General features: G+C 40.1%; 1 protein-coding gene across 10 annotated transcripts in view; it reads left to right on the top strand.

Moving 5' to 3' along the window:
* CSPP1 (centrosome and spindle pole associated protein 1) overlaps positions 1-13,298 on the top strand; it is a 58,006-nt gene that overhangs the window by 8,625 nt on the left and 36,083 nt on the right. For 6 of the 10 annotated variants that reach the window (XR_009558009.1, XR_009558007.1, XR_009558008.1 and 3 more), the window contains exons 4-8: positions 5,989-6,086; positions 7,161-7,184; positions 8,481-8,561; positions 10,419-10,520; positions 11,499-11,890. Coding sequence is in view for 2 of the 10 variants with exons in the window: in XM_060277765.1 (XP_060133748.1) it covers positions 5,989-6,086; positions 7,161-7,184; positions 8,481-8,561; positions 10,419-10,520; positions 11,499-11,890 (697 nt within the window). In the remaining 8 variants the exon portion in view is untranslated. The remainder of the gene's footprint in view (positions 1-5,988; positions 6,087-7,160; positions 7,185-8,480; positions 8,562-10,418; positions 10,521-11,498; positions 11,891-13,298) is intronic. The other 4 variants (XR_009558012.1, XR_009558010.1, XR_009558011.1 and 1 more) reach the window with 4 other exon arrangements.

Below are 13,298 nucleotides of genomic sequence, written 5' to 3'. Positions count from 1 at the left end.
ACAGACGCTTCAGGTTACAGACTCCACTAACCCAGAAATAGTACCTCGGGTTAAGAACTTTGCTTCAGGATGAGAACAGAAATCGTGCTCCAGCGGTGCGGCAGCAGCAAGAAGCCCCATTAGCTAAAGTGGTACCTCAGGTTAAGAACAGTTTTAGGTTAAGAACGGACCTCCGGAACGAATTAAGTTCTTAACCTGAGGTACCACTGTATTGATTCTGGCATGGACTTGCTCTGTGTGGCTTTTGGCAAGTCACTCTTTGGGTGTGAGTTCTTCATCTGACCAAATGAATAAGACACTGACCTACTTTGCAGGAATGTTTGGGCAAAACACAATATATTGTGTATGTTTGAAAGTTAAAAGTTACAGATAAAGGATACTTCTGCTACTAAGAAATCGAGAGACATGAACCCAGAGAAAGACATCTAGGATAAAAGTGTCTCCATGCTTTCTGAAAAGTGGCTACTACAAATACCTGGAATTAGGTATTTAGACCATAGCAGACAATGTCCTTTCAGATGGAGAAATTAAGCTAAGGAACCTGCTTCTGGATCCACTCTGCCTTAATGGAGGCAGCCCCCACAACAGCAGGAGTTCGTTGGCGAAGAGAAAAAACCAAGGATGATTGAGGGTAATCATCCTTGCAAATTCCCCCCAGGGACAGGGGGAATGGGCTTCATTCACAGTTGGTCTTGGTACCTGACTCTTGCTTTGGCATGGAATGCATGGGGCAGGAAGGCGCTGAGTGCAAAAGCACTTCGTCTGCCGAAAACCACCACCGCCATTAAGAAGCAGAAGTTCTCCTGTTAACTAGAGCTTAATTGGACTAAAGTACAGGTGTGTGCTAGAAGAGATGAAATCACAAGCTGCGGAACAAACCAACTGCAAGGACTTTAAGGTGCAAAAGACAGTGTAATTGAAAACTAATAAAAATGTATTATTAATCCAAGGAACCAATGAGTTGCCCAGTGGTTCTAACTAATACTACAATCTGATATCCATCCATCTAATGAGAACCATTAATATCAGTCAAAGAAAGTAGAGAGAGAGATTTGCCAGAAAATGAAATACTGTATTACATTAAATATTGACAATATTGACTGGTATTAGGAGGGCTTGCTTAACCCATTCCCTTCCTGCAGGAGAAAATCCTCCCTGCAGTGAAAAGACTGCTTGGTTGAAATAGAATGGTTATTTCTTAGTTCCTCCAGCAGTGTCATTTGTTATGATGAAATTCTTTAGTCACATATCTGCATATGCAAAAAAACAAACAAACAGAAAAGTTATCTTGCTCACTTCTTCCTGTTTGTAAAAGTCTCCCAATGGCTCAGAGGTTTGGAATTAATTTTAGTGCAAGCTAGCCCCCCTTTTCCACTTTTGAAAGACTAATAGATTTTATGGATAAGCTTAGAAGTCTCAGGAATACATAGCACTTAATCTAATGGTTCACTTTTACTGTAAATGTTCAAGTTTAGACTTGTGTGCCAATATGTTGACAGTAATCTGACAGTAGGTTAAATGACATCACTATAAATGACCTTAAAATAACAATTAAGTGTTGCTCACTCTCAGAGGCCACTGAGGAAACACCATGGCAGGACCAAAAAATGTATGTCTTCCATATTTATTTTTTCATCTGTAAGCTGTTGTATGTTAGGATATAAGATACATGCTGGCTACAGCTGATGGAAGTTTTAGTCCTAAAGTTCCGGAGGGCACTAGCTTGGGATGGCTGGATCAGACTAAGGGTTGTCTAGCTCTGTGTTGTATTTTCTGTTGGTGGCCAGCTGGGTGCCTATGAGAATCTCACAAGCTGGGCATGATGGTGATGTCCTTCTTCTGTTTGTTCTAGCAGTTGGTATCTAATGATAAACTATCTCTGTCATTGGGAGTTCCATTTAGCGGATGTTAACACTTTTATGCCACACTTAAACAATCTATATTAGAAAAAAAATAGCAACTAGCATATTCTACTGACTAATGCAGGGCTTTAGCTGACAACATAAACTAGGTACTACATGTGATGCTACTTACTAATCAAGATGGTTCCCAACTGCAGTTAGCTAAATATTTATTCTACATTCTTGCCGTTGTGCATATCTCTCTGCCTTTCTGTCAGCTGCAAAGGGTTACCTTTGGTTGAAATAGGCCTATGATGTCACAAACAACAAACTCATGCAAAGTATGTGGCCATTTTTGTTACCCCAGTATAATGTGCATTATGAGGTGCAAAAGTTATATTGTTGCCCTGAAGTGCATTTTCATGGGCCCTCAGTTGCATAGTTTCCATGAACCAGAATAGAGATGGGGAACTTTTGGGCCTTCTATATATTGCTGTCTCCAGCCACCATGGCTAATGGTCGAGGATTATAGGGCTGTAGTCCAACAACATATGGAGGACTATAGAATCTCCATCCCTGAACTAGAACTTTGATGACAAAACATGTTTAAAATTATATATAGCTCTAAAGGTTTCAGTCTTTGAAAATACTCTGCATATTCCAGTGTTGAAACATGAACTAACTTTGAGACAACTATGTAGTTCACTCCTTTGGAATCATCTCAGTGATTAGCTCAGCTTCTCTTTTCTTTAAAGTAATACTGCTCTTTGGTTCCTTGGAGTGTTATTGTAAGGGGTTTCTTTATTGCATACAGTTAGATCAGCATGTTGTTTAGTCATTTAGCCGTGTCCGACTCTTTGTGATCCCATGGACCAGAGCACGCCAGGCACTCCTGTCTTGCACTGCCTCCCGCAGCTTGGTCAAACTCATGTTTGTAGCTTCAAGAACACTACCCAACCATCTTGTCCTCTGTTGTCCCCTTCTCCTAGTGCCCTCAATCTTTCCCAACATCAGGGTCTTTTCCAGGGAGTCTTCTCTTCTCATGAGGTGGCAAAAGTATTGGAGCCTCAGCTTCACGATCTGTCCTTCCAGTGAGCACTCAGGGCTGATTTCCTTAAGAATGGATAGGTTTGATCTTCTTGCAGTCCATGCACAAGAGTCGCCTCCAGAACCATAATTCAAAAGCATCAATTCTTCGGCGATCAGCCTTCTTTATGGTCCAGCTCCATATATCACTTCCATACATCACTACTGGGAAAACCATAGCTTTAACTATACCGACCTTTGTTGGCAAGGTGATGTCTCTGCTTTTTAAGATGCTGTCTAGGTTTGTCATTGCTTTTCTCCCAAGAAGCAAGCGTCTTTTAATTTCGGGACTGCTGTTTACAAGAAAGTAAAATCTCTCACTGCCTCCATTTCTTTCCCTTCTATTTGCCAGAAGGTGATGGGACCAGTGGCCATGATCTTGGTTTTTTGATGTTGAGCTTCAGACCATATTTTGCGCTCTCCTCTTTCACCCTCATTAAAAGGTTCTTTAATTCCTCCTCACTTTCTGCCATCAAGGTTGTGTCATCAGCATATCTGAGGTTGTTGATATTTTTTTCCGGCAATCTTAATTCCGGTTTGGGATTCATCCAGTCCAGCCTTTCACATAATGAATTCTGCATATAAGTTAAATAAGCAGGGAGACAATATACAGCCTTGTTGTACTCCTTTCCCAATTTTAAACTAATCAGTTATTTCATATCCAGTTCTAACTGTAGCTTCTTGTCCCACATAGAGATTTCTCAGGAGACAGATGAGGTGATGAGGCACTCCCATTTCTTTAAGAACTTGCCATAGTTTGCTGTGGTTGACACGGTCAAATGCTTTTGCGTAGTCAATGAAGCAGAAATAGCTCCAGAAATGAAGCAGAGTTCATTTCTGGAACTCTCTAGCTTTCTCCATAATCCAGCACATATTTGCAATTTGGTCTCTGGTTCCTCTGCCCCATCGAAATCCAGCTTGCACTTCTGGGAGTTCTCGGTCCACATACTGCTTAAGCCTGCCTTGTAGAATTTTAAGCATAACCTTGCTAGCGTGTGAAATGAGTGCAATTGTGCGGTAGTTGGAGCATTCTTTGGCACTGCCCTTCTTTGGGATTGGGATGTAGACTGATCTTCTCCAATCCTCTGGCCACTGGTGAGTTTTCCAAACTTGCTGGCATATTGAGTGTAGATCAGCATACATTGATCTAATAAATGGTTTCATTCAGTTTGTAGATCATTTTCTTTCGAAATAGCATATCAACCTACACTTTCCTTCCAGATAGATATACTGTTCTGAGTTTCATTGCTTCTTAAAAAAATAGCATTTGAAATTCACATAGTTTAATCCTAGGTAGCTTTAATCCCTCCTCTTTTACTGCTTTTTGTGGCCAGCTTCCATTGCTTCACAACTCCAAGATTTCTTTAGTTACTTTGAAAGGGGAAAACGTTAGAACATAAGAAGAGCCTGCTGGATCAGGCCAATATTCTGTCTAGTCCAGCAATCTAGTTCTCATAGTGGCCAAGCAGATGTCTATGGAAAATACTCAAACAGGACCCTAGCACAAGAGCACTCTCCCCTCCTGCGGTTTCCAGCAACTGGTATTCAGGAGCACACCGCCTCTGACCGTGGAGGCAGAGCACATCCATTGTGGCCAGTAGCCATTGACAACCTTATTCTCCACGAATGAGAATTGGGCATTTGTCATAACCATGTGAAAAGTTGCTTTTGGCATTTTATTAAAGGGCAAATATTGCTTTAGGTTGACATGTTCTGATTGATATGCTTTGGGAGTTCTGCCAGATGCATATTCACTGTGAAATAGAATCACATATGTGGCTTAAGAAATAAGTCTGATAGTATCCAACTAAGTTTCACTCAGAGTAAACCCATTGAAATAAATTAACATGACTAAGTTGGGTCCATTAATGTTAATGTGTCTACTCTTGAGTATAATTCATTTGAATACTGCCCTTTAAGTGTATCTCAAAAATAATATCGCAAATGTACACAAGGTTGCTATTTCCATCATCCAGCTAGAGTTGCCAACCTTTAGTCACATTTTTTTTGGAAGTGCCTGTCAAGAGATACAAATCTTGTCAGGTTTATCACCTTGGATAAGAATGCATCCCTTCTTTCCTTTTCTGAAGATGCATGCATATAAGATTAGGAAAGGGATTCATATACTGTGGGTTCAGCTATGGAATAGGGGACAGCAAATGTCAGAACTCTTAAAAGCTTCATATGTCAGAACTCTTAAAGGTACTGTTTGGGGCTGATTTCCTTAAGAATGGATAGGTTTGATCTTCTTGCAGTCCATGGGACTCTCAAGAGTCTCCTCCAGCACCATAATTCAAAAGCATCAATTCTTCGGCGATCAGCCTTCTTTACGGTCCAGCTCTCACTTCCATACATCACTACTGGGAAAACCATAGCTTTAACTATACGGACCTTTGTAGGCAAGGTGATGTCTCTGCTTTTTAAGATGCTGTCTAGGTTTGTCATTGCTTTTCTCCCAAGAAGCAAGCGTCTTTTAATTTGCAGTGATCTGCAGTGATCATGGAACCCAAGAAAGTAAAATCTCTCACTGCCTCCATTTCTTCCCCTTCTATTTGCCAGGAGGTCATGGGACCAATAGCGCCTTGTAGTTAATTGGTCGTAAAGGTAAAGCACTCCTGACAGTTAAGTCCAGTTGCAGACGACTCTGGGGCTGCGGCGCTCATCTCGCTTTACAGGCAGAGGGAGCCGGCGTTTGTCCACAGACAGTTTAAAGGGAGCTCACACCATCGCGGGGATTCGAACCGCCGACCTTCTGATTGGCAAGCCCAAGAGGCTCAGTGGTTTTAGACCACAGCGCTACCCACATCCATGATTGGTGGTAGAGATTGTCTTAGTTCTTTTTCTTTTCACCTAACAAGGCCAGGCTTAATTGGAGTTTTCTTGAGAGCACAGTGTTTTGAACTTGGATTACAAGTTCCTAATCACCAGTGAAAAGTCCTTTTGTTACATAGAAATTAAATTGGTTATCTTTGAATGCTGTCCTTGGTGTCCAGTCTGCCACACATTCACATCCACATTGTTTGCATAGCTCACGCCTATGTTCTGAAATGCTTACTTGCAGATTATGGCTTAAGCTTGCCTCTCGGGGAAGAATATGAAAATAAAAAGCACAAACTGAAGGAGGAGCTTCGACAAGACTACAGGTGTTACCTTTCTCAGGTAAAGGACTTTATATCTGATTAAATTTCCGGTGCTAGCTGGCAAAGTGAAAAGTACATTTAAGCTGGCATTTGCTAAGAACCGGAGATATACTAATTTCTAGAATTTATTACTGTGGCTTATGTTGCACATTATTTAGTCCCAACATTGTGCTAGGTGCTGTACAGAACATAAATGACAACAGGCTCTTGGAATAGATTAGTGGAAGAGGGGTTTCAGGAGATTTGGTGGAGGAAAAGTAGGTGGCCTGATGAACAGGTCAAAGCTGTCTCTTGGACAAAGGGAATGACGTAGTGCTGGCAGAAGGGTTGGGGGTTAAAAAATGGAAGACCTCACTGATGGGAACCACACAGTCACTGGGTAGGGGCTTGGGGTGGGGAGAACCACAGCTAGTGCTGCAGGATAAGTAATTGTAGGAATAGTTGTTACAAAAGGAAATGTTGAACACCTAGCATCATTGAAACAAAGGAGAACATGCTGAGAAATACCACATATTTTGTGTGTAGGCTGGTGGGAGGACTAAAACCTTTGGAAGGTGGAAGATGAAGAAGGGTTGCTGAAAAGGAACTGGAGTTGTGTGGGGCCAGGAGAGGACAATGCCTTGAAAGCAAAGGCAGCTTGGGAGGACAGGTTGTTGATGCCAAAAGTGCTAGGTCAAGGAGAACGAATCAGTTGGATTCTTAGCATAAGCTTTGAAAAGAACAATTTCAGTGCACTGAAACACAGAGCGGATCAGAGAGCCAAATGTCAAAAGGTGCAGGCAAAAAGGATAGATTATATATCTGAGGTTAATAAATGAAGGCTGATAGGAAAATTCAGTGATTGTTTTCTCCAATTTATACAGATTTGGGATATTATATATTCTCAGTAGAGATTTAAAGGTCAGCAGAGTAGATAAATATATTTCAGAAGCATTTTAATGTACATGTTCAGAATCTGCTGCTCAAGAATCAAAAACATTTTTCTGAAATATTTTTAAATGCACACATGCCACTCTGAGGGGTGAGTGAGATTGCAATGAAATGGATTTTGATAGGATGTTCTTTATGAATAGTCTGTTTTCCTGACTTTTAGGGTATTTCACAGACAAAAAAGAAGGTAGGGTGCTTGCATTATGCTACTCTTCAAATTAATATAATGTGCTTGGTTATAAATTGCTAATGAAAAGTTTTGGGGGTGAAAATCAGTCTTTGTGCTTTGCTGTGCTCTGTGAGCTGCCTCATCACAATATAATTATGCGTGAATTCCATTAATGTCATCTTACCACATTGTCTTTTCCTTTGATTTCACTGCTCAATTGATAGTCTTCTTCATTAGCTTTAATTTAATGAATGTTTGCTACAGAGCATGCTAATATCGAGTAATCCCTGTACAGTGGAACCATCAGTTTGGGCTAATTTAAATGATTAATCTTGGAATGCTCTTAAAAAGAGAGCCTTATTATTCAATTATACCTTATTGGAATTCTATCTTGGATTTACCCGCCTAGGCGGAAAAATATCCAATAATATGGAAACATATAATAGTTATTGGCTTGTAGACCAGGAACAGGCAAAAAGGAAACTGCAATCCTCTGCACACTTTCAGGAGAGTAAATCCCATTTTATACCCTGGGACTTATTTCTGATGAAACTTGCATAAGATTGTGCTACATGTTACTCAACTTGATGGTGTCTCTTGTTATTAACTTCTCTTTTTAAAATGGTGTACCACAAATACAGCATTTTCTGTTTGGAGCTTCAAATGATGCATTTTAAAAAAACGCAGTAGCATGTTTTATATTTCTATTCACCAGATTCCTTGTGTGTGCAATAAAATAACCATGATTTAGGCTTTTAGTATCTAATTTAGATTAAAACGAGTGGTGGAATAATAAAATACTGGGTCACAATAAGTACAGATCGTAGGGCAGTACTACTCAAGTCAATTCTGGTAGTTTCATGATGATGCATTGGCCCATAGTTAGCTTACTGCTCTCAGTATAAGCAACCCCCCCCCCTGTATTTTGCTGAAATAATTGGGTTGTATAAATTGGCTCTGTGGTATAAATTATCTGAGATTAATTTAAAAGGTTGTATCTTAACAATGTTGCTCATTATGGCTTCCATCCATGGAACAAGGAGGGAAGTAATTTTTGGCAATTTCCCAAGATTTGATTTCAGGGCCTGGGTATGGATGGAACAACAGAGGAGAGGTGAATGTGTGTGTGTGTAGGGGGGGGGAGGTTTCCCTTTTACTGATGGAAATATTACTATAAACTGAACAAGTGGCACCATTGGATACAATGCATAATACATAATAAGGCTGAATTACTTTAAAATATATATCTATTAAATCATTTGGCATTGTCTATATCAGATCAATGCATTTAGTCATTGGTTTTCTCTTGCGCAGAAAAAATACCTTGCATTTGGTGAAGTTGACCCATATACTCAGGGACTATCACTTCCTATTGGTGACAGGAGGTCTGCTAAGGTAGGTGCACAAAAACTCAGTAAATATTGCATGGTGTTTGCAGCTTAATATATAGAATTTCAACACCTGTGAAAACTGAAGCTTTTGTATGATGTACCTTAGCAGGCCACCTGCAAAAGGTTTTAATTAGATGCTGCTGGAGAAAGTACAGCCCTTTACTTGCAGTGAAGTCCCTAACCTGAAAACTGCTGGCTGACTGGAGTTAGGAATCGGTGGAAGTGCCTCACTGTCAGAGGGGCAAGTTCACGATGGAGGCCCCCACTATACCTGAGGACAGCTTTGTGGGTGTAGAGCTTCTGCAGCTGACAGTTGTTTGGTTGCGGTAGCCAGAGTTGGGCTCAGAAGCAGGGCAACGACGAGGAAGGGATAAGAGGGAGGGATTTGTTCAGAGATGCTGCAGGATAGGGCCCTGTCTGTATTTTGGCCTGGAGCCGGCATAACAAATTCTCCTTCATGTTGGAACCAAGGGGTGGATGGCAATGCAGGGGGAGGAGTGGCTTAAAAAAGAAAAGAAGGAACAATTTAAAAAAGAACAATAATGGATGGGGAGAACTTTGTTTTAGAGGTGGAACTTGTGCCAAAATGTTGCAATGCGGAGTGCTCTTGTTCAGGACACTCCGTTCCATTTCCTCACACACACCCCACTCTTGTTTTCTGTCTTTCCCTCTCAACACCATTCTGTAGCTCCTGAATACACTCAGTTCTTATTGAGCTATTTTGGGCGTTCTCTCCCTGTTCCTGTTGACACCTCCCTCTTACTCCTAAGATTGTGCTGTTTTGGCGGTTATAAGCACCAGCACTCTGAAAATTGAGATAAATAGTAGTACATCTGTTGTGCAAAATATGTATCTTTATTTGTATTGTTTCTGTGGATTGTCTTATACCATATCTCATTCACAAAGTCCTCTTGGATACTTGGCCTTTTGACGTTTAACTGCTGGTGAGAATGCCAGATATTGGGGGTAGTCCTCATAAAGAGAAGCTCTAGTTTATTCTCCTCTAAGGAAGAAACCTCCACATACTGTTCCAGATTAACTGGTTAATTTTCACCTTGCAGATTTAGTTATGCATGTCACCCAAACAAATTGTCTGTATTTCAGAGCTCTCTGTACTACGGTATTATTTCTGTAGCATCATCCACATACCTACAAAGAGGATAGGTCCCTTCTCCAATGGACTACCAATCTAGTTAAATGGAAATGATCAGGCTGTAACTTTTTAAGGCAAAGCATTCCTGTCTGGTTTAGTCATATTGATTTTATTTTACTGCTAAACAAAGTAAAGACTACAGTACTTAATTTATTACTCTCCGGTAATAATGCCAAATCATGTTCCTTAGTTCTGGTTGGAGGATCACTTGTGATTTAGATGGTTTTGGAAGCTTTTTTTATATATTTATAAAAAACCCCACCCTACTTGTTTATTTTCCAATCATAAGTTATAAAATGAACAACAGTAAGCTTATTTACAATAAAATATGAGATACAAAATCATATATTGTACAGTGTGCATTAGCATACCATTGACTGTTTTAGTATTTTTATTGATCTCTTGGTGCTTTTAAGTTTTGAAGAAGAAAATGAAGTTTTGGCTTTGCTTTAATTGAAGCCTCATAGGTTTACATGCTAGAAGATATCAAAACTTAGCATATTTGAAACACGAACTAATACACCATGTATGAGAAGAGAAATGTTAATGAAAAGCCAAAGTTCTTTTGCAACACCTTCTTTCTAAGCCAGTGTTTCATTTGTACTACTGTACTAATAAAACGCTGTAAACATCATTTTATTATCATCCTGTGTCTGTGGTGCTTAAAACCTTTTGTAGATCCGATATGCTTTCCAATATCTGTTCTAGGACAGGTTAAGACTTGAGAGGAACAAAGAATACAATCAGTATCTCAGGGAAAGAGAAGACTGGAATGAAAGGTTAAAAAGAGTCGAGAAGAAGCACACAGAGGTAAACCACAGACAGAGATTCTCAAATCTTTCACTGTTCACAAACCTATTATTTAGACTTTAAATTTAGAATTATTCTGGGCATGGCACAGTATGGGCAGGCTAATATTTATAGCTGGTTGAAATATAAAATTAATCCTGTTTTTACTCTTAAGATTTTATCCAGAAGATGCTGCATGTGTCACAACCCTTAACACTGTCCTTGTTATCTTCTTTCCCTTTTTTAGCTCTATGAAAATGGCGGCGGCGGGGGGGGGGGGATGGATAAAAATACCCAGTTGCAGTGAAGATGTGGCCCATCATGCTGTCCTGCTTTCTTTGCATTTATTATTTTTTTGATAGTTTTTTAAAAAATATATTAAGCCTTTTCTTGGTTTACAAAGATATATGCAATGTCTCTCTTAGCATTCTTTGCATTTATGTATTTATTTTAGTCAGTTAAAATGCAACATCGATTCTGATACAGTATCCCCTGCAATATTGCCATTTAATAAGTGACGCGGGTGGCGCTGTGGGTTAAACCACAGAGCCTAGGGCTTGCCGATCAGAAGGTTGGCGGTTCGAATTCCTGAGATGGAGTGAGCTCCCGTTGCTCGGTCCCTGCTTCTGCCCACCTAGCAGTTCGAAAGCACGTCAAAGTGCAAGTAGATAAATAGGTAACGTTACAGTGGGAAGGTAAACGGCGTTTCCGTGCACTGCTCTGGTTCGCCAGAAGCGGTTTTGTCATGCTGGCCACATGACCCGGAAGCTGTACGCCGGCTCCCTCGGCCAAAAACACGAGATGAGCGCCGCAACCCCAGAGTCGGTCACGACTGGACCTAATGGTCAGGGGTCCCTTTACCTTTACATTTAGTAACAGTATGCAGCCTAATTCAAAGCCTGATTTTCTGGGTTAGCATTGAAATGGCTTATTAAAATTGCAATGATTAAAGGCTTCCATTGTGTTTAGCTTTAAAAATGTTTGTCTTTGTGTTAACAGCATGACATAGACACACACAAAAAAGGCATTGCTGTTACCAGATCCCAGCCAGCATTACATACCTCAGCATTACAGCCACCAATAAGAGATGAAGAATTCTTCAAGAAAGATGCTTGCACTTCTACAGATACCTTTGAAGAGCTGTCAGACAAGAGACAATCAGTAGATCAATACCACAAACCAAATAATGACGTTGGACATGGGGACACCCTGTTGCACAAACAACTTGATGAAGTATTGAACATTTCCAACAGAAAGCACCAAAGGCTGGATAGAAGGCATTACAGGTTTGATGAAGGTCATGATCCTGAAACGGATTATGAAATGGACCCTAGATTTCGATATGAAAGTGACTATGACAAAAAGCCACTGCGGGTCTTTCATGCTCAAAGGTAATTTTAACTTCCTGGCACTTTGGGCCAAACTAGACATGACACCTTTCTGTCACTCTGTGGTTTTTATAAGAACTAATAGCCAATATGAGGGTGTCCTATTTTTGTTGGGACTGTACTGGAGAGAAACAGAATGGCGTGGCTCTTCTGAAAATCCTCCCCACCCCCCATAACCCATTACCAGACTTGAAAGAACAGTTCCTGTTTGTGCTAATTCATAGCAACTCCCCAGTCCTGCTATTAATATCCTTAAGAACACCTGATTGCTGATGCATTCAGCATTACCTCTCCTTTATTGTGCAAAACAGGTGCAGACTGTTTGGCAAATTACAGAAATAGAGCCGTCTCCCTTTTCTGTCTCTATCCATATGTTAATTGAGTAAAACAAACCACCTCCAGTCCAGAAGAAGGATGTTTGTAAAGTTCATTTTTTAAGCTAAGGCTGGCACTGGAATATGGTGTGGTAATACCATTACATCAATTCAGTTCAACTACCGCATGTGATTGTGCATTTAGAGTAGAGCTTTATGTTCCACCATGCTAAGTCTACATTTCTATCCTGGGTGCAGGGATGCAGCAGTTTTGAAAGGGAGGGGAGAGCATTAGAATATCGTCGAAAAGTTCATTTATTTCAGTAATTCAACTTACAAGGTGAAACCAATATAGGAGATAGACATGACATGCAAAGCGATATATGTCAAGCCTTTATAATAATAATAATAATAATAATTTATTATTTATACCCCGCCCATCTGTGATTGTGAGATTTAGGGTTTTCTTCAGCTGTATGCCATAATCACAATTACAACAAATAAAGTAATTTTGTTGTTCCCGCAGGGGGGCAATGACAATAAAGATTATCTTATCTTAAAGGCTTGACATATCTCGCTTTGCATGTCATGAGCCTATCTCCTATATTGGTTTCTTCACCTTTTAAGTTGAATTACTGAAATAAATGAACTTTTCGACAATATTCTAATTTTTCGAGTTTCACCTATATATATGCAATGGGCATCAATCGTAGAATCTACACACCTCTGTGACTTCATCTCACTCTGATTCTTGGCCATTTTCCTATATGCTCTGACAACTGTACTACCTCCGTGGGTTACGTAGTCAGAGTGACACAAATCTCAGTTATGAGAAATGTATTGTTTTTTTTAAAACGGTCCCCAATTATTTTCCGAGAAGGCAGGATTTTTGTTACCTGGATGTTCAGAGCTTTAGAGTGTTTTCGCATAGATGAGGGCCCCAAACTCCTACCACCCTGCAGCAAACATTTGTGAGAAACCTCTGTTTCTGGCAATTACCAACACCTCAACTTCTTCATTAGTTTTCCATCTTTTCTAAAATGTTCCATTGGGTTAAAAAGAGCGATTTCTTCTCTTTGATCAGAAGCAAGATTGCC

Source organism: Zootoca vivipara, chromosome 8 (genome assembly GCF_963506605.1).
Source record: "Zootoca vivipara chromosome 8, rZooViv1.1, whole genome shotgun sequence".
NCBI lineage: Eukaryota > Metazoa > Chordata > Lepidosauria > Squamata > Lacertidae > Zootoca > Zootoca vivipara.
Note: the sequence above shows the minus strand (reverse complement) of the source record. Positions and strands in the feature narration are given on the sequence as shown.